The 22,144-nt window shown below is 46.0% G+C and overlaps 1 protein-coding gene across 1 annotated transcript in view; it reads left to right on the top strand.

Moving 5' to 3' along the window:
• Window positions 1-18,115, top strand: part of DDX6 (DEAD-box helicase 6) — a 48,031-nt gene extending 29,916 nt beyond the window's left edge. The window contains exons 6-14 of the mRNA XM_075329105.1: window positions 365-511; window positions 1,372-1,466; window positions 1,687-1,809; window positions 2,567-2,695; window positions 10,685-10,801; window positions 12,363-12,426; window positions 12,517-12,618; window positions 12,861-13,040; window positions 15,507-18,115. Of these exons, the coding sequence (XP_075185220.1) occupies window positions 365-511; window positions 1,372-1,466; window positions 1,687-1,809; window positions 2,567-2,695; window positions 10,685-10,801; window positions 12,363-12,426; window positions 12,517-12,618; window positions 12,861-13,033 (950 nt within the window). The 3' untranslated portion in view covers window positions 13,034-13,040; window positions 15,507-18,115. The remainder of the gene's footprint in view (window positions 1-364; window positions 512-1,371; window positions 1,467-1,686; window positions 1,810-2,566; window positions 2,696-10,684; window positions 10,802-12,362; window positions 12,427-12,516; window positions 12,619-12,860; window positions 13,041-15,506) is intronic.
• The last annotated feature ends 4,029 nt before the right edge of the window (window positions 18,116-22,144 follow it).

Below are 22,144 nucleotides of genomic sequence, written 5' to 3'. Positions count from 1 at the left end.
CTCCGTTGTTTAGCTGTAGCCAGAACGTCACATTGCAGCCAATTCAGTGGCTCTAAGCGGCTTGTACGGTTTACACAAGCAAAGTCATTGAGCTCAATGATTGGCTGCAGCGTTGCTGACATGATGTAATCACTACAGCCAATTGACAGACTGGGTCAGCGTCCGAGACTGGTGGACCCCGGGGGGGTGTAAGTAAAGCATCATATTTTTTTTTTTATTTATTTATTTTTTTTTACATAAAAATATGCAAATGTTTTCTACAATTGTACTGCTCCTTTAATTCTAAAAGGACGTGATCGGCAAAACATAAATGTTCTTTTCATTCATGCATTTTTTTTTTTTTTTTTTTTTATTTTTCCTGCAGCAATGGTGATTGTACCCACTCGAGAACTTGCGCTTCAGGTCAGTCAGATCTGCATCCAAGTCAGCAAGCATATGGGAGGGGTTAAAGTTATGGCAACAACCGGAGGCACCAATTTAAGAGATGATATAATGAGGCTGGATGATACAGGTAAGGCTCATTATTTGGCAGCTGAGTTTTGTGATTCTGCTAGCAAATACTTCATAGTGAACATAGTTATAAGTGAATCCACCATGAGCCATAGGACTATAACCTCTGATGGGTTAAGCAAGTCTCCTTGATCATCGGTTGCCAGCCTGGCAGAGGGGTGGGATGCATTGGGTGTCAGTTTGTTTTTGGTAATGTGCTGTAACAAAGCACAATGGGCAGGTGTAGGGATCAAAGACTTGGACTCTTGGGTGCCTTTTCTAGTTAGACTTCTATTCCTCTTTTTTGTGGATGGTGCAGTAGTGTGTGGAAACTCCTATAGAAGTGGATGGGAAGCGTTTGCACCATGGTGGCTTCAGTGGGACACCTGTGGCAGGTGGTGAATGTAGTGGGGCAACCCATTCAAATACTTACTATCCGTATCGCTCAATGTAGAGTTACAGAATAATAAAGGGGTTGTTCTTTACTTGGATACTGATGACCTAGGATAGCTCATCTTCATATCAGTGGGCATCTGGCACCATTGATCAGCTCTGGCTGGATACGCATGATCTGGAGTGGCGTGGCCCTGTACACCCTGTGTCATGACCATTCTTGCATGGTGCAATTTAGCTCCTAGTTAAGTGAATGAGCACCGCAGTGTTCGAGCCCATAGACTGCACTTCCAGCCAGCACTGGATAGCTGATCATTGGGGAGGGGGGGACCACCACTGTGCACAGTGGTGCACCACTGACCTGATACTGATGACCTAAATAGTGCACAACCCCTGATCACTTCCTATGTAGTAACTTAATCTTCATGTTGTGAACCTGTATATATGTCTCATAGCCTGCTCTAACATTCCCTCTTTATTTCCCCACAGTGCATGTGGTGATTGCTACTCCAGGGAGGATCCTGGATCTTATCAAAAAAGGTGTCGCTAAAGTGGACCACATTCAGATGATAGTTCTGGATGAGGTAATGACATGTCATAGTAGAAGTGAGATGTACATCTGTCCACAATATGGTGTCCAGCTATTGTATTCTTTCACAAATAATTTGGAAACAGGACCATTTGGTATCTAATCTATCTTGCAAAAATCTGTTTACCAGTGCTGTGTATAATAGTGGCCGGTGGTATACACATGCTGCTTTTCTATTTTTTTAACTTTTTGTTTTTTGGTTTTTTTTTTTATAGGCAGACAAACTGCTCTCTCAAGATTTTGTGCAGATAATGGAAGATATAATTATAACGCTACCTAAAAACAGGCAGATTCTTCTTTATTCAGCCACCTTTCCCCTCAGTGTACAGAAATTTATGGTAGGTTTTGTTCTTTTTTTTGCAGGAATCTTAGAATGAATCTTCTGGTCTGTGCAGCTTCTTAGGCAAATATTAAAGGGATCCTGTCACCAATTTGTTGGGCCTATAAGCTGCGGCCACCACCAGTGGGCTCTTGTATACAGCCTTCCAGAAAACTGTATATAAGAGCCAAGGTCGCTGTGTAAAACATATAAAACACTTTATAATACTCGCCTAGAAGGTCGCTCCGGTGGGCAAGTCAGATGCGTGGCCGGGACCAGCGCCGCCTCTTTCGGCCTTCTTGGTCTTCCTTCTGAAACCTGGGTGCATGACGCATCCTACATCATACACACTGGCCGGCATTTAGGTCCTGCGCATGACCTCAATGCTGGCCTGTGTGCATGACGTAGTATGCGTCCCAGGTTTCAGAAGAAGGAAGACCAAGATGGTCAAAAGAGGAGGCGCTGGTCCCGGAGAAGGGAGCCACCCATCTGACACTTCTGCACCGGAGCGACCGTCTAGGTGAGTATTATAAAGTGTTTATGTTCTACACAGCGACCTGGGCTCTTATATACAGCATTCTAACATTGTATATAAGACCTCAATGGTGGTGGCCGCAGCTTACAGGCCCCAAAACTAGTGACTGGTTCCCTTTTTAATGAAACTTCTCGCATTAAGAAAATCTTCCTACTGTATCATAAGACTGCAGTTATATATACCCAGTTGTGTGTCTGTCATATACGGCTGTTTTGACCTTGGAACATTTTTCTCATTACAGTCCTCTCATTTGCAAAAACCCTATGAAATTAACCTGATGGAGGAACTTACACTGAAGGGGGTAACGCAATACTATGCCTATGTGACGGAGAGGCAAAAGGTTCACTGCCTGAATACACTTTTTTCAAGGGTAAGTCTAAAGGTTCAGAGTCAACCGTTATGATTCCTTTGATGTCTTAAGATTTATGTAAAATTTGGGTGACTAACGCCACTATCATGGAGGTGTGATATTTGTGTAGCATAATGGAAAGTATCTGTATGTTCTAGCTGCTTTTGTTTCCTGTTTGTACAGTTTTATGTGCTGTAGATTTCCAGTACACCTCAAGTAGGACTGCTGTGTAAGGATTTTCTTAATGTGGTGGCACCACACCTCGTATCTGACTAGTGAAAGTTGTGCTTTCATGGCAAAAAAAAAGTTTCTTGTGGTATTGTGGGGGTGATGAATGAGTGCAAGGAGCCTGTTCAGTGTATCTCGCGTAGCCTTAGGGGGTCTGCTTACATCAGACCTGCTCACAGCTGCTATTCTCAGTGGGTCACTTAATGGTGATATAACCACTACAGCCGGTGACATGAGAATACCAGCACTGACCTTGCATTGGTTAAGCAAGTGTGGCCCAGTATAGGGTCAATCACATACGTTTTGCAGCTGAAATGGTGATTTATCTGCAAGATGACTTTTGAACAGTGTTCAAAGACCCCCAGCGTCTTGGATCTGCTGCAGTTCTCTGTTTCTTGAGAACACATGAAAAATATAAACAGAGCAGCTATAGGGTATATAACCCATAATATAGGTGCACACCTACCCACACCGCTCCATCCAAGGTAGGTGTACATCCAGCACCTGCTTCAAACTGCTGTTTAACTATTTATATACTGCTGTTAATCTAGCTTTATATGGGATCATTTTTACTATATTTGCTGCTGTATTGTCGATACATGCCAAAGGGGCAAAGAAAAAAGTTGTCACATCCAAAAATTTCCAGTCTATAGAATTGTAAAGTTTATTACCCAAACCATAAACTGCCTAAAAATGTTGAAATGACAATATTGCAGGTTTTGGGTCCCCACACCCTCTGATGAAAGGGATGAGTAGTGAACGGCGGGCACCTTGTACCCCAGGGCGGTCCCTGCTGACTTCCCAGGCATACTACCTGGTCATGTTCTGGACATCAGGCACCTTACGTTTACAGTCATTGCCATGTATTAACATGACCAGTGCAGGTTTTTTCCACTGTTATCAAATGATCAAAGTCCTCATTTAATGAAGAAAGGAAAGTTGTTGTTTTTTTGTTTTTGTTTTTTTGGTGAGAATTGATGTTGGAAGTTTATTGGGAAACTTATTTTTTTTTCTTATGACTTCACAGTGAAACTAAATGCTTCCCTAAATGTGTGTTCCCCTCCTAACTGATCTTGATAAGAACAGGTTAAAGTTCACTTGCTGCACTCATTTAATGTTTGCAAGTGTCATCACATCTCAGGCTAGTTTCACACTTGCGTTGGAAGGCTTCCGTTGCATTGCGTTGTGTGACGGATGTGTTGCATATAGTGGCACAACGGATGGTACGGATCGTACAAAACGGAAAGCTTTTTTTAAAATTTTTTTTTTTCTTCCTTACAGTTTTACCGGCAGCAGACTTTTGTAAATGATCAGCTGAGCGCGCTCACATGTCCTCGGCTGGGCGATTAGCTGAACGTTCGGCCACCGAGAAACAAAGAAGGGAATTTTGTTTACTTACCGTAAATTCCTTTTCTTCTAGCTCCAATTGGGAGACCCAGACAGTGGTGTATAGCTACTGCCTCTGGAGGCCGCACAAAGAACTACACTTAAAAGTGTAAGGCCCCTCCCCTTCTGGCTATACACCCTCCCGTAGGAGTACGGATTCCTCAGTTTTAGTACCAAAGCAAGAAGGAGGAAAGCCAATAACAGTTTCAAAAACAAATTCAATCCGATAACAAGATCGGAGAACTTAAGAAACAACATGAACAACATGTGCACCCGAAAAACGAAACCCTAAGAACAAATAGGGCGGGTGCTGGGTCTCCCAATTGGAGCTAGAAGAAAAGGAATTTACGGTAAGTAAACAAAATTCCCTTCTTCTTTTTCGCTCCTAATTGGGAGACCCAGACAGTGGGACGTCCAAAAGCAGTCCCTGGGTGGGTAAAAAGATACCACATGAACGGGCTGTCAGACAGCCTCTTCCTACAGGTGGGCCACCGCCGCCTGAAGGACCTGTCTACCTAGGCTGGCATCTGCCGAAGCGTAGGTATGCACTTGATAGTGTTTGGTAAACGTGTGCAGACTCGACCAGGTAGCCGCCTGGCACACTTGCTGAGCCGTAGCCTGATGCCGCAATGCCCAGGACGCACCCACGGCTCTGGTAGAATGGGCCTTCAGTCCAGATGGAATCGGAAGCCCAGCAGAACGGTATGTGTGAAGAATTGGTTCCTTGATCCACCGCGCCAGGGTGGATTTGGAAGCTTGCGATCCCTTATGCTGACCAGCGACTAGGACAAAGAGCGCATCAGAACGGCGTAGAGACGCCGTGCGAGAAATGTAAATCCTGAGTGCTCTCACCAGGTCCAACAGATGTAAACCCTTTTCAAATTGGTGAACTGGATGCGGACACAAAGATGGCAAAGTGATATCCTGATTGAGATGAAAGGAAGAAACCACCTTGGGAGAAAACTCTGGAATTGGACGCAGTACTACCTTGTCTTGGTGAAACACCAGGAAGGGAGATTTGCAAGATAACGCCGCTAGCTCGGACACTCTTCGAAGAGACGTGACCGCCACAAGAAAAACTACCTTTTGTGAAAGCCGAGAAAGGGGAACCTCTTTCAAAGGCTCGAAAGGCGGCTTCTGGAGAGCAATGAGAACCTTGTTCAGATCCCAGGGTTCCAATGGCCGTCTGTAAGGAGGAACGATATGACAAACTCCTTGGAGAAACGTGCGTACTTTAGAAAGCCGTGCCAAGCGCTTCTGAAAGAATACGGATAGCGCGGAGACTTGACCCTTAAGCGAGCTAAGCGACAAACCTTTTTCCAACCCAGACTGCAGGAAGGAAAGAAAAATTGGCAATGCAAATGGCCAGGGAGAAAACCCTTGAGCCAAGCACCACGCTAAGAATATCTTCCACGTCCTGTGATAGATCTTAGCTGAGGATGGTTTTCTAGCCTGTCTCATTGTGGCAACAACTTCATGAGATAAACCTGAGGCCGCTAGGATCCAGGACTCAATGGCCACACAGTCAGGTTCAGGGCCGCAGAATTCAGATGGAAAAACGGCCCTTGAGACAGCAAATCTGGACGGTTTGGTAGTGTCCACGGTTGGCCTACCGTGAGATGCCACAGATCCGGGTACCACGACCTTCTTGGCCAATCTGGAGCGACGAGTATGGCTCGATGGCAGTCGGACTTGATTTTCCGTAGAACTCTGGGTAACAATGCTAGAGGTGGGAACACATAGGGGAGTCGGAATTGCGACCAATCCTGAACCAAGGCGTCTGCCGCCAGCGCTCGGTGATCGTGAGACCGTGCCATGAAAACTGGGACCTTGTTGTTGTGCCGTGACGCCATCAGATCGACGTCCGGCGTCCCCCAGCGGCAACAGATCTGCTGAAACACGTCCGGGTGAAGGGACCATTCTCCTGCGTCCATGCCCTGGCGACTGAGAAAGTCTGCTTCCCAGTTTTCCACGCCTGGGATGTGAACTGCGGATATGGTGGACGCTCTGCTTTCCACCCACGTCAAAATCCGCTGGACTTCTTGAAAAGCTTGGCGACTGCGTGTTCCCCCTTGGTGGTTGATGTACGCCACCGCCGTGGAATTGTCCGACTGAATCCGAATCTGCTTGCCTTCCAGCCATTGTTGGAAGGCTCGCAGGGCAAGATAGATTGCTCTGATTTCCAGAACATTGATCTGCAGGGTGGACTCTTCCTGAGTCCACGTCCCCTGAGCCCTGTGGTGGAGAAACACCGCTCCCCACCCTGATAGGCTCGCATCCGTCGTGACCACTGCCCAGGACGGGGGAAGGAACGACTTTCCCTGTGACAATGAGGTGGGGAGAAGCCACCAACGCAGAGAGTCCTTGGCAGTCTGAGAGAGGGAGACAGTCCTGTCGAGGGACGTCGATTTCCCATCCCATTGGCGTAGAATGTCCCATTGTAGAGGGCGCAGATGAAACTGCGCGAACGGGACTGCCTCCATTGCTGCTACCATCTTTCCTAGGAAATGCATGAGGCGCCTCAGTGAGTGCGACTGGCTCTGAAGGAGAGATTGCACTCCAGTCCGTAGCGAGCACTGCTTGTCCAGTGGAAGCCTCACTATCGCTGAGAGAGTATGAAACTCCATGCCAAGATAAGTCAGAGATTGGGTCGGGGTTAGATGAGACTTTGGAAAGTTGATAATCCACCCGAAACTCTGGAGAGTGTCTAGTGCCACCTTCAGACTGTGTTGGCATGCCTCTTGAGAGGGTGCCTTTATAAGCAGGTCGTCTAGATACGGGATGACCGAGTGACCCTGCGAGTGCAGAACAGCTACTACTGCTGCCATGACTTTGGTGAAGACCCGGGGGGCTGTTGCCAGACCGAAAGGTAACGCTACGAACTGCAGGTGTTCGTCGTGTATGACGAAGCGTAGGAAACGCTGATGCTCTGGTGCAATCGGCACGTGGAGATACGCATCTTTGATATCTATTGATGCTAGAAAATCTCCTTGAGACATTGAGGCTATGACGGAGCGTAGGGATTCCATCCGGAACCTCCTGACTTTTACGTGTCTGTTGAGCAACTTTAGATCCAGGACGGGTCGATACGATCCGTCCTTTTTTGGGACCACAAACAGATTGGAGTAAAAACCGTGACCTTGTTCCTGAAGAGGGACGGAGGTCACCACTCCTTCCGCCTTTAGAGCGGCCACCGCCTGCAACAGAGCATCGGCTCGGTCTGGTGGTGGAGAAGTTCTGAAGAAACGAGTTGGCGGACGAGAACTGAACTCTATCCTGTACCCGTGAGACAGAATATCCCTCACCCAACGGTCTTTGACGCGTGACAGCCAAATGTCGCCAAAGTGGGAAAGCCTCCCACCGACCGCGGGTGTGGGAATCGGAGACCGCAAGTCAGGAGGACGCCGTCTTGGCAACGGTTCCTCCGGCTGTCCTTTTTGGGCGTGACTGAGACCTCCAAGAATCTGAGCGTCTCTGGTCTTTTTGAGTCTTTTTTGACGAGGCGAATTGGGACCTGCCCGGTCCTCGAAAGGACCGATAACCAGACTGACCCTTCCTCTGTTGGGGTTTGTTTTGTCTGTGTTGCGGTAAGGATGAGTCCTTACCCTTGGAGTGTTTGATGATTTCATCCAAACGCTCTCCAAACAATCGGTCACGAGAAAAAGGCAAATTGGTTAAGCACTTCTTGGAATGAGAATCTGCTTTCCAATGTCTCAACCACAGGGCCCTACGCAAAACAACGGAGTTGGCTGACGCCACTGCCGTGCGGCTTGTAGCGTCAAGAACAGCATTAATCGCGTACGACGCGAATGCCGCCATTTGCGAGGTCAATGGTGCTACCTGCGGGGCAAATGCACGTGTGACTGAGTCGACTCGCGCAAGCCCGGCTGAGATAGCTTGGAGTGCCCATACGGCCGCAAAAGAAGGCGCTAATGACGCTCCAATCGCTTCATAGATGGATTTCAGCCAGAGCTCCATCTGCCTGTCAGTGGCATCTTTAAGTGCCGCTCCATCTTCAACTGCAACCAAGGATCTAGCTGCAAGCCTGGAAATTGGAGGATCCACTTTTGGACACTGGGTCCAACCCTTGACCACCTCAGGGGGAAAAGGATAGCGTGCATCTTTAAGCCGTTTAGGAAAACGCCTTTCAGGATAAGCGTGGGGTTTCTGGATTGCGTCTCTAAAGTCAGCGTGGTCCAGAAAAGTGCTTAATGTACGCTTAGGGTATCTGAAATGGATTCTCTCGTGCTGCGAAGCTGACTCCTCTACAAGAGGAGCTGGTGGGGAAATATTTAACATCTTATTGATGTTAAATATAAGATCATTAACTATGGCGTCACCATCTGGTGTATCTAGATTGAGAGCGGTCCCAGGATCAGAATCCTGATCAGTTACGTCCGCCTCATCACCCATAGATTCATCTCGCTGGGATCCTGACCATTGAGATGAATGTGAAGGCCCGTCATAGCGAGCCCGCTTAGGCTGCCCGGGGCCATCGTCCGAGTCAGAGTCTTCACCCTGAGGTGTATATGCCCGTCCCGGAGCTTGGAGGTAATTCAGCTGAGGGGGACCAGGGGGCAATGATTGCACAGTGTCCGTGGCCTGAAGTACAGGCCTAGCTCGCAATGTGTCAAGAATTTGTGACATAGTGAGAGACATTCTGTCAGCAAAAGCTGCAAACTCAGTTCCTGTCACTTGGACAGCATTCACAGGTGGTACACCCTGGGTCACGTCCAGCAGAGGTCCCGACTGTGCAAGCGCCGCAGGGGCCGAGCACTGCACACAATGGGGGTCCGTGGAGCCTGCCGGTAGAAAAGTCCCACATGCGGTGCAGGAAGCATATAATGTCTGTGCCTTGGCACCCTTGCGTTTTACGGACGACATGCTGCTGGCTCTCTGCAATGTGAGAGAGTCTATAGCCAAAGGGCGACCAGCGCTATGCAGTACAAAGTATTTGCAGGAACAAAATACTAAGAATACTACTGGCACAAGAGGGGGTGAGCCCTGAGGGCTGCTTACCGCCCGCTGAATAGCGGGTAAGAGGCGCAGAATTCCTTGTCTGGGTCTCCCCGGCTCCCCTCTGCAGCTCAGCGTGTCAGCAGGAATGGCTGCCGGCGTCTGTGGAGAGGGGCGGTCCGTGGGAGTTTCCAAACAAAAGTGCGGGAAACAGTGTCCCCTCTGTGCCGATTGTGAGGGCTGGAGTATGTAAAAACGACTCCAGCCCTCGGCGCTGATGCACTGACCAGCGTCCTGCCCCTCTCCTGACTGGCAGGTCTGGGGGCGGGAACGAACGGAAGCAGGCCGCAAAAGCCGGGGACTCGAGTTATCAGCGCGGCCGCCGTAAAAGCGCGGGCCGCGCTGAAGTCCCCGGCGCACCACAAGTGCCAGCCGCGCCGCAGTCCCAGCGGCCGGCGCGACCGATTCCCAGAAGTGTGCCTGCTTCAGCGAAGCTGAATGAGGCCATGGCACAAGCGCCGTAGCGCTGATGTCCCCCGGCGCACTACAACACCCAGCATGCTGCGGTGTGAGCGCCAAATGCACGGGGACACAGAGTACCTTGAGGAAGCAGGGCCATGTCCCTGATGTACTCCGCTCCATCCAGCATCTTCTCCAGGGGCTGTAGATGGAGCACGGTCTCAGTGCCTGGAGACCAGTAAATCCCACTTCACCCAGAGCCCTGTAAAAAGGGATGGGGAAGGAATCAGCATGTGGGCTCCTGCCGCCGTACCCGCAATGGGTACCTCAACCTTACAAACACCTCCGACATACAGTGGGGTGAGAAGGGAGCATGCTGGGAGCCCTGTATGGGCCCTCTTTTCTTCCATCCGACATAGTCAGCAGCTGCTGCTGACTAAAAACAATGGAGCTATGCGTGCGTGTCTGACCTCCTGCGCACAAAGCTAAAACTGAGGAATCCGTACTCCTACGGGAGGGTGTATAGCCAGAAGGGGAGGGGCCTTACACTTTTAAGTGTAGTTCTTTGTGCGGCCTCCAGAGGCAGTAGCTATACACCACTGTCTGGGTCTCCCAATTAGGAGCGAAAAAGAAATAAAGTTTCTGTGATTTAAAAAAAAAAAAAAAGCATGTGCAGTGAAAAATAAAGATTTCTGTCGCTAAAAAAAAGTTACATGCAGCGTTCCTTCCGCCCGACGTAGCGTCAAAATAACGACGCTGCGTCGTGCAGCGGATGCAACGCTGACACTTGCGTTACAGTTTGTCGTCCATACAAGTCTATGGAGAATAGCGCAGTGCGTTAACGGACTGCGCTATTCTCCATAGTGACGGACTCCGCTGAACCCAAGTGTAAAAGTTCCCTTACAGACTATATTCTGATACCATGTGTTTACATCTAGTATTTAGCAGATGACAATATTGTAATTTTTTATTGTATTTTAGCTCCAGATAAATCAGTCCATAATCTTCTGTAACTCCTCCCAGCGGGTTGAGCTTTTGGCAAAGAAAATCTCTCAGTTGGGCTATTCCTGCTTCTATATCCACGCCAAGATGAGACAGGTTTGTGCATAGAGGTTCAAAACAATATCTAGTTCCTGGATTCTTATCTGTTCCATGTTTGTGTGCCAAATATATTCGCCTCTTCCCACGCCCAGCTTAATAGTATGTCCATTGTCTTAGATGGTTGAGGCACCTTGAATGTGCGATTAAATCAGTGATCACATGGGCACCGCCGCGGTGGACATGCCATGCAGGCACTGCACAACTACCAGGAACATAGCAATTTACCCAGTCACTGCTGCATACCAGCCTGATTGTACCAGATTGGCAGGCGGTAGACCTAGCATAGAGTAGATTAAAGGGTTGGCAATCCCTTCAAAGGTCGATTGTTTGCCCCATTGAAATAAAAACACTTAGGGGTACTTCTCACACAGCGAGATCGCTGCTGAGTCATGTTTTTTTTGTGACGCAGCAGTGACCTCATTAGCGATCTCGCTGTGTGTGACACTGAGCAGCGATCTGGCCCCTGCTGTGAGATCGCTGCTCGTTACACACACTGCTGGTTCATTTTTTTTATCGTTTCTCTCCCGCTGATAAGCACACATCGCTGTGTGTGACAGCAAGAGAGCAACGATCTGAATGTGCAGGGAGCCAGCATCTGGCAGCCTGCAGTAAGCTGTAACCAAGGTAAACTGTGGTTAACCGATATTTACCTTAGTTACTAGCGTCCGTCGCTCTCAGGCTGCCAGTGCCGGCTCCTGCTCCCTGCACACGTAGCCGGATTACACATCAGTTAAATAAGCAAAGGTTTGCTTATTAACCCGATGTGTACTGTGGCTACGAGTGCAGGGAGCCAGCACTAAGCTATGTGCGCTGGTAACCAAGGTAAATATCGGGTAACCATACCCGATGGTTACCAGTGTCCGCAGCTTCCAGACGCCGGCTCCCTGCAAGCGCAGCATCAATTCCACGTAGCTGCTGGCTGGGGGCTGGTCACTGGTGAGATCTGCCTGTTTGACAGCTCTTCAGCAACCCGTGTAGTGACACACCAGCGATCCTGACCAGGTCAGATTGCTGGTGGGATCGCTGGTGCGTCGCTAAAGTGTGACGGTACCCTTTCTATCCCTCCCCTCCAATGCCAGTGCCACCGCCATTGAAACTGTGCTGGCACTGCAGCGGAGTATAAATGTGTTTATTTTACCAGGGCAAACACTCAGATGAGTAATGGACAACCCCCCCATTAAGGTCCACCTGTTGTGTTTTTGTTTTATTTGCATATTTACAAGTGCTAGATTTGTATGCAGAGGCGTAATATACTGGCATAAATGAATGCCACAACATTGCAAAATTTAAATGCCATTGTGAGGTTTAAAAAAAGGAGAAAATCCTATATTTTATTGTGCACAATCCATTTTGATCACCAATAAAAGAGCAAATTATACAATTATAATGCTACATGTGTGAGCCTTTATTGATGGCATGTAACTACCGTATCAGACCTGTGAGGTCCCGTTCCACAGTGGGGACCTCTGACCGTCTGCTGCTGTCCCGGAGCTGTCGCTGATGGCTCATATAAGGTATATGTGTGGTTTCATGCTCCTGCACCTTTTCTCTTTCACAGGAGCACAGGAATAGAGTTTTCCATGACTTCAGAAATGGATTGTGCCGTAACCTTGTTTGCACTGGTAAGACTTATTCCGGTTCTCCTCACCGTCGCCCCCGCCTTACTGTAAGGCTGCCGTTTCTTTACCGTGCCTTACCTTCTTTTTCTCCAGATTTGTTTACCCGTGGTATTGATATCCAAGCTGTGAATGTGGTGATAAACTTTGACTTTCCAAAGCTGGCAGAGACCTATCTTCATCGCATAGGCAGATCAGGTAAGAAGTGATGCCCTCTATAGTTTTATGATCAAATGGGTTGAATATTAAGGGCTTTATAAGATGTGCTTTGCCACTTGAATGCACATTATGCTAGGCTTATCCACACCAGTATATTTTGGGGTCATTTGTAGTTAATTTCTTACGCTCTGCAACTGGGGCCATGTTTGACCAGTGCAGCAGTCTGTACATAATAATCGTATTTATTACTAAGTACAAACGTATTTTTCTCCTTTTTTCAGGTCGCTTTGGCCATCTTGGACTTGCAATTAACTTGATCACCTATGATGACAGATTTAACCTTAAAAGTATTGAAGAACAGCTGGGAACAGAAATCAAGCCCATACCCAGCAGCATCGACAAAAGCCTGTACGTGGCAGAATATCACAGCGAATCTGGAGAAGAGAAGCATTAATCTGCATGTGAGTATATGGGGGCTTGGATTTGATTTTTACATGTTTTGGTACTGCAAATAATCCATGTAAAGATGTGTAGGTTTACTTATTACAGCACTGATCCCCCAACCTTTCTTACATAGAGAGCTACACTGATCTCTGAGAGCAGGTCCACATCCAGAGACCCCTGAGTAGTAACATCTAGCTTCTACCTTCCCCTCAGTAGTGACACCCAGGACCCCCATTATAGCTTTAATGACAGCCCAAGCTTCCCCACAAATCACAACGAGGCACTGTTTGTAGATCCAGGAATTCCCACCTTACCCTCATTCAGTATTTTCATCATCCACTCTCACATCCAGCTTCAAGCATCTCCTCTATCTGACTGTATCCTTCAATCTCCAGCTTAGCATTTAAACGGTTAATCCCATCTCCAAGATCCTCTCCCAATATGTAGTAGGTGTAATGAAAATAGCAAATAACTGTAATTATAAATGTAGTATAGTTCTGCTGATATAGCAATGTCTCTCACCTCATGTGAAGGGCATTGAAACTTGTGTATCCACGGTTACAACAATTCGCAACTGTTACTGAGTAGACATAACCAGGGATATGTAAGCTGCAATGCCCTGCACATGATGTAAGAGACATAGCTTATCTGGATTACAATGCTACATTTTTAATTGGAGGTATTTGCTATTAGTATTACTACACCTACTACATATTGGGATAGGGTCTTGGAAATGGTGTTGGAGAGAGAAATTAAAGGGTTATTCCCAAGGATAGTATATGCATTAAGATCTGCTCTTGTGTGGGGATAAGTTAGAAGAGTGACATTGTATTGACCTCTGCATACAGTAGCTGACTGCTAGACCTGGTGCTAATACACTAAATTGGCCATAGGTTGGGGATCCTTGCCTTAGAGACTCTGCCACCCCCAATATGGCAGTGAAGCTGTCTAAACATCTATATGGGTGCCTTGCCCTTCTTTAAATACTACTGGGTAGGTTAGCTTAATATTTAAACAAATCCACTTTAATATGTAAATGAGGGCATTCCGGCACACCCTTGATGTGGCATATTCCTTGGTGCGCAGTCATACCATATTTGCATAATAATGGCAGTTCTTTACATTGATGCATTTGTCTCTAAGGTCCAGAGTAATTGCGGTGTCCCCGGTCTGCACTGACACTGGATGATTGCGATGTCTGTGTAGGTGCGCACACAAGGGGTGCTGCTGTGCTGTGATGGCTGATACCTTTATGAAAAATGCCAGTGTGTGCTGCAGCCATCGTGCGCTTTGCTGTGGTCATCCAGTGTCCATGCAGACAGGAGACACAGCGTTTTTTCTGGGTGTTAGACATGAGTTAATGTAAGGTGCCGGCTTCATTATGCCAATACGGGAGTGTGAGTGCACAAAGGCATAGCCACGCTACAGGTGCATCAAAGTGCCCTCATTTGGATAAGAGTTGAGTTATTATTTTTTTTTTATTTATTAAGCAATGTTCTTTTTGCCTAGTATGATCTAATATTGCTGAGGTGCCCCATATAAATGTTTAGGCAGCTTAATTTCCATACTGGGGGTAACTGTCTCTTTAACCTATAGATTTTCTCCTATTCCATCAGTCACAGCTTTTTAGTCTGTGTACTCGCTAGGATTTTGTTTCCTTGCACAGTATGTCTTTCTGATTGTGTTTTGGGGTGGAAGCAATGGATTCCTATCAGGAGTAGCTGAGGAATGAAATGACTTTTTTCATTGGTACCATTTTGTGATACTTCAGATCACTTTGTGTATTATTATTAGAAAGGCAGAATCAGCAGGAACCAGCTGTTGTCTGGATCCCCCCCCTCCCCCTCCTTACAAGGCACCAGCTCTTTTAACTATGAAGGCCAATACTCATGCAGGGGCCTGATGGACGTATACAGATGGCCGCCTCGTGCCTGCCACAGCGCAGAGCGGGTTCGGCACCTGACTGCACATTTGTCACTGGTCAGGAACGAGTTACTGGAACTTATCCCAGAACCACATTATACTGCATATGGTGACACAGGTGAGCAGGAAGCCCAGCCAGGAACGACCGCTGTCCTGCACGGTGTAGGGGCTGTAGTGTAATCCGGCATTAAGGCCCTGTTACACATAGCCATGTCGTTGGTAAGAGCATGGTGGAAACGCACCTCTATCGAGGTCTGAGTCGTCAATACCTGCTGTGTGACAGGGTCCCAACGATCGCCGAGGTCCTAATACGGATCGCTGTATCGTTGCTGCATCGTTGCTTAGATCTGCCTGTTTGCCAGCTCACTAGCGACCATGTAGTGACATACCAGCGATCCTGACCAGGTCGTATCATTGTCGGGATCGCTGGAACGTGGCTACGTGTAACGGGACCCTTAGACAGCATAGGCGGATCGTACAGGGTGTGCCCCCTCTGATGTGTATCCATGTGTGTAATGTGAGGGTGTGCGCTCCGGACTGATGATCTCTTCTTATTGCAGGCTTTGGCTGACCCCCAGAAGAGTTTGACACTGCATCCTTTTGTTGATGAGGGTTTTTTCACTCGCCTGCCTCCCATTTTTTTTTTCTTTCCCCTCTGCCTTCTGGAACATTGACCAACATAATTTCAAGCCTGAAGATTGTTTTTATTTTTTTTCTTCCTTTTGAGCCCCATTGTCTGCACTGTGCACCCACAGGATACATGATGTTGCACTTGGTGTGTTTTTTATTTTTTTTTTTTTTTTTTTTCTCCTCACATTGTACCCATGGAAGATGGAAAGCGTACTGGAATCTGTGATATTCTGCTGAAGACCCTTGCACTATTTAAGCCTTTTCATGTGTGCACCCCCCAGTTCACTAACTGGTTCAACAATGCAATACTCAAATTAAGCCCCTTCTCTTAGAAGTCCCTTAACCCCCATTTTCTTTTGTATTGTGCATTCTCGTGTGGCAGTGTGGAGTTCATGTCGATCCCTTCTTCTCCCTCCTCCATAACGCAAACTGTTACTTGTGCAAAGTGCCTTACGCTACAAGACCATTCAAGGTTCTCGTCACTGCAGCCCTTACAAGACGATACATTCATTTCCTTGCTTTTTTTTTTTTTTTTTTCTTTTTGTAACCACGTAACATCTGCAGATCACAAAGCTGGTGCTTTTTAGAGCAAAACTGCTAGCCGTGAACCTCTTCCACTCCTCCCCCCCCCCCCCCCACTTGTATATTTGTCCCCTCACATCCGGAATGCAAGCGATTTTTTTGCAAAAATTTGGGGGTTCCAAAACAGCTTGTAAATAACGTATACCAGTCATTACACAGGCAGAAAACAGGCTTCAAAGTGCAAGTTCCAGACATTGATTCTACATCTTTAAGGCAGATGCTGGTATGGTTTCTAAACACTAAATGGGGTGTTCTTCCTTTTTTTTTTTTTTAATTTTTATTTTATTTTTTCCCCTTTTTGCAGCGACATTGTTTTCAGATGTATTCCAAAGCCATACCCCCTCTAAAAAAACAAAAAAATTTCCCTTGCATGAGGGGTATGGGGGTAATAGAAGAAAAAAATCAAATTGTGTATACTTGTATAAAAATGTAAATATTTTTGTTGGGGGGGGGGGGGGATGGGGAGGGCAAGGCGGAATAATTTTGTTTCTTTTCCTTGATGATGGTTTGTTGAAGGTTTCTTTGTGTTTAGGTTTGCAGCGTAAGTTGAGAGAGGTTCAGTTTACGGCAACATTTTACGGAGCGTGGTCTGACGGAGGAGGAGAACACAATCCAAATCCTTTTGTTCTAATATGGGGCGACTCGTCTGACTTTCCTCCTCGCTTTTAATTAACTTAGACCACCCATATTAAATAAATAAAAAAAATTGCATTAATGGAAGGAACTCTGATGTAAAAATCTAAATAAGTTTTTTTTCTTAAAAAAACAAATGTTGGTGATGGATGGAAGGGAAATGTTGCTTTGAACTGAGCCTCTCCCAGCATGCTAGATGCTTGGCCTCATGTACAGGCAGTGAGTGAGGAACCATCACTTGTTCATTTAGTTTCATTGTCCCTACACTCGAGCCGCCTGGATCGTGCAGTATTATATGAGAAAAATCTTCATTGTGCCTGTTCCCATTGTTTAGTTGAAGCCTGCTAGCTCCGTCTAGCACTGAATATTGCACATCCAGGCGCACGTAGAAGCACAGCTACTTGTAAAAACAAAACCATACCTGACCCTTCAGTAACGCATGAGCACAATTGGCTTATTTTTTATTTTTCTTTGCTCGGAGTGGGGTGGATTATTTAATATTTAACAATCCTATGATTGCTCTGCTACTGAAGGGGATTATTCTTCGCTAATTTCTGGATCATGGTGCAATAAGTGACGTCCTTCTTGCCCAGTTCTTTTTAGGCTGCACCTGTCATTGTGCAGTTCTGTGCCGCTGCGATGGTGAAACGCAGGTGCTAAATCCATGATCCTTAAATGACATTATATACTTTTTTATTTTTTTGTCAATACCCTGCGTATGCTTTACATTGCACAAGAGGGTTTGGCGTATTGAGATCTGTAGGAATCAATCGGCAGCGCTTTGGAAATGGCTGCCTCGTCCGGCGCAGCGCAGGGAAACCGATTCGGCCTAGAAAAAAAAATTTGAAATTGAAAGATGCTCTGAAATACTTCAATATTTTAATCTTTTTCTCCTTTAAGTGTAAAATACCTCAATCTTATTGGTTGCAGTCTTCCAAGCTTTGGCCGCATCCATCCGCATATGCATATTGCGAATGACTGCAATTATGGCAGACGTCCCGGTCTGCCAGAGAAGCTTCCAAAACCAGAATGCCGGTGTACGGCTCCATCACCGCACTAAAATATTCATGGCTGAATTTGATTAATCCCAATATTGGGGCATGGGAGCAAGGAACTGTTTTATTTTACCCCTTTTTCCTTTTTTTTTTTCTGTCCAGAATGAGATGGGAGCATCTTTCAATTTGTAGTCGAAATTTTTTTTCCATTCACCCTTCATGAAAACATTAAGATGAGAATGAAGTATTACTGGTCAGTGTCCAGACATAAAATATGTCCGATCACTGAACAGGTTCGCATCTCATTCTGTTATGGGGTTTTTGTTTTGGGGGGGGGGGGGGAAGGGGTGGGCCGGGGGGGTGGGTGGGAGGCGGATTAATTGGGTCATGATCTGAAGTAAAACATATTGGGATCATTTTCCAAAATGTTCTTCCAATCTTTTTCTCTTTTTTCTTTCTCCCAAAGTTACCACTAAGAGCAGTGAAATAACGAACTTTTTTTAACAGAAGAAAATGGCATGATAAGTTTTTTAAATAAAATTTCCCTTTTTTTTTTTTTGTGTGCCAGACCGTTAAAGAAAAACCTTTTACATGTTAAACTGGAGAAAAGAAAGTGTTCCTAATATGTTACACAACGGATCTCGCGGGCCAGTAAGGGATAGGTACAGCTTGGTGGTACCCTTAATTTGGTGGGTGGGGGTGGACAATAACCATTTTGTATGTCAGCAGTTGGAACGCCAAGCAGTTGATCATTTGTTGGCAGACAAATTGTAAACCCCAAATTTCAGCAACTTCTCCTCTTGTTGCTGCGGTGAGTTGAATGGTGGCCACAAGAGGATATTACTGCCATTTTCCAGCTATAGGGCTGTGATGGCTAGCCGCTTACTTGCAACCACTGGACGGTGTCGTTGGTGTGAGAATAAATTCATTATCCATCGTGGAGTTAAAGTAAGCAGCTAACCATCACTGCTCCCTATAAAACATGAGAAAATGGCCCAGTGGGATGTATTTTTTTTGTTTCTTTGTTGCTTAAGGTTATGAAACCTATGTATGGAAGAGAAATGGTAAAATCTGGAGGATCTTTTTCTGTTATCTTAATAAATTCCCACTGGAAATCACAACTGTGTTATTCATTTATTTTTGTATAATCTTCAGATCATTTATTGCCAAGTTAAAGACAAAACTGCTATTTGTGGGTCATGGTAAGGACGGATAATTGGGCTTCAGCAATAATGTGCTCGTCCAATTTTCCCTTAAATATACATGTTAGTATGCAATCAATTTTTGGTGCAAACTTCCACATTGCCATAGTTTTGTTTTTATTTTTTGAGATATTGTGAGGTGGCGGTTAGAGTTTAGTGAGTACCTAACTAATATGTACATAGTACATAACTAACACTGTCTAATACGTATTCATTCTGAATAGCGTGTGCAATGCAAGTCAATGTAACAAGTAACCTGAATGCCGCACTATTCATGCGAGTAGCCAGTAGTGTGGCATTCGGGTTACTCGTTACTTTGAGTATTCCCCATTGACTTGCATTGCACACGCTATTCGGAATGAATACGTAAGTAGTAGACAGTACTCGTTATGAGCATAGCGAGTATGAATAGTTAGGTACTCGCTCAACTCTAATAACTGGGCTTTAGCAATAATGCACTTGTCCAATTTTACCATCCATATACACATTCATTCAATATCAATTTTTGGTGCAAACTTCAAAGTTGCCATAGTTTTTTATTTTGGCAATATTTTGATGTGGCGATCTATGGGACTAGAAGAGATTTTATGCAGTATATTGTTGCACATTATAGATTTTATTTTTGGGGGGGGGGGTTTACTATTTAAGACAATTCTAATAAAGCAATCTGTATTAATGCCCACATAAGCAATTCTCTCATGCAGATATATTTGTCAAACCAGTTTTAATCTTCCTAACTCACTTTATATGGTAACCACTTCAGTTTGTTTCTACACAGCCAAAAGACAATTTTTTTTATTTTTTTTTAAAGCACATATAGCTCAACAAAATGTTTGGGTCCCTTCGTTCTTATACCTCACCTGGTGTGTTGTGAAAAACTACTTATTTGGCACTCAGTGCGCTTTCCCTTCTATGACTGAACGCAATCTTGGTTGGAATGAAGTTCAGGCACTGTATTGCATGTTGCAGAGCTCCTGAGTTGCTGAAAACTGCAGAATCCCTTAACAATTGACCCAGTTTTAAATACTACACCCATCAAGGAAATCATCCAGGCCCCTGTTGTGCCAGAGGACCAGAAACTGCCCTCAACTAACCCCTTTTGGAGAACATGTCCTATAAGGAATTCATCTAGGAGTGTGGGGAGCATTTTGCACTCACAGGTGCCTTACATAATCTTTCGTTTTTAACTCCCAACACCCAATATGTGGTCAGAAACTACTATTTGGGCACGTTACAGATCTGTTGTGAAATGAAGGAGTGCAGATTTTGCTTGAATGCTTTATGAATGCCATGGCTCATTGGCAGAGCCCCTGAGTTACCAGAACAGCAGAACGTTCCCAAAAGTGACCCTATTTTAGAAATTGCACCTTAAACACATTCAGCTAGTGTAGTGAGCATGTTGACACCATATTAGCATCAGAAAATGTTATACTGTTGAACTATAAACATAAGACTTTATTTACCCCTCACCCCCCCCCAACCACTGTTTACCCCTTGTGACAGTACAAAGTCTGGGGTAATCTGTAAAAAAAAAAATGGCCCTATAGTTGTTAGGCAAGCATAGCAGTTCTACAGCTGTGGCTATACAGCAGGGCTCATTTTCACTAAGAGCCACATCAGCATTATAATTTCCTTCAATAGGCCACTTGTAATTGTAAGGATTTATGCAGATCTGCAATGTATAACCTAGCTAGGGGCTATGCGAGAGCCGACCCTGGGTAGTAGGCCTATACAACAGTTGTCCCTGAGTACTAGTGCCAGGTTAGTAGGGCTATCAAAGAGCTGTGTCTGGGTTGTGGGGCTAAGAGCACCGGCCCTGGGTTGTAAATCCCAACATTACGCTCACCCCATATACCATCACAGGCATTCTAGATCCCCCAATGTCCTCCAGCATTGCACCAGTCCCCATCCCTAAAATTCCATACAGGTGTTCCTCCAGCATTGTAGCTTCCCCCCCAATCCCACTTCAGGTGTCCCGAAATATTGTACACCCTGTAAATCCCAGTGCAGGCATACCTGCAGCATTTTACACCACCAAAGAGACAATAAGTCATCCTCCAGCATTGCACACCCCTTGTAAACCTTTCAAAGACATCACCCATCCCTGTATGTATGACACACACACACTCTCTCTAGATCAGGGGCGGACTGGGGTGTGTGGGGCCCACCAGGGGAATTGACTCCAGGGGCCCACCCTCCAGCTAAATATAAACACCCATTAGCGTTATCCCTATTATTGTGTTGCTTTGACTGTATACACAGGCAGCTCCTGCACATCTATATTGTGCACCATAACTGGGATGTACAATTACAGTAGTTTGCAGTAATGGGGTCTTTGGTGAAAACAAGTTATCACCGATCCACAGGGTAGGTTGGTGATAACTTATTGATCGATGGAACCAGACCAGTGGAAACCACACCGATAGGAAGATTGGGGAACTTTTTGCAGTGGCAGGTGGAGTGTGTGACCGCAGATCCATTCATCCTCTGTGGGGTGGAGTGTGTGACCGCAGATCCATTCATCCTCTGTGGGGTGAGATGTGTGACCGCAGATCCATTCATCCTCTGTGGGGTGGGGTGGAGTGTGTGACCACAGATCCATTCATCCTCTGTGGGGTGGAGTGTGTGACCGCAGATCTATTCATCCTCTGTGGGGTGAGATGTGTGACCGCAGCTCCATTCATCCTCTGTGGAGCAGCCAGATAATAACAAGCACAGCGCTCACAGCCACTGAGGGAATGAATGGATCAGGGGGTTGAGTTGGACACAAGCTCCAGTGTAATGGGGGATAAAAGTTCACGATCGGTGCAGGTCCCAGCAACCAGACCCCACTGATGAATAAGTTATCACTTATCCTTAGGCCACGTTCACACTTTCAGTATTTGGTCAGTATCTTACATCAGTATTTATAGTCAAATCCAGGAGTGGGTGATAAATACAGAAGTGGTGCCCGTGTTTCTATTACACTTTCTCTGATTTTACCGCTCCTGGTTTTGGCTTCAAATACCGAGATAAAAAACTCACTGAATACTCAACATGTGCACGTGGCCTTAGTAAAGGAGATTATTATTTTCTTTTTCGCTCCTAATTGGGAGACCCAGACAATTGGGTGTATAGCTACTGCCTCCGGAGGCCGCACAAAGTACTACACTTAAA

The sequence above is a fragment of the Anomaloglossus baeobatrachus genome, chromosome 11, assembly GCF_048569485.1.
Source record: "Anomaloglossus baeobatrachus isolate aAnoBae1 chromosome 11, aAnoBae1.hap1, whole genome shotgun sequence".
NCBI classification, from domain to species: Eukaryota; Metazoa; Chordata; class Amphibia; order Anura; family Aromobatidae; genus Anomaloglossus; species Anomaloglossus baeobatrachus.
This window is presented reverse-complemented; position numbering and strand designations above follow the sequence as displayed.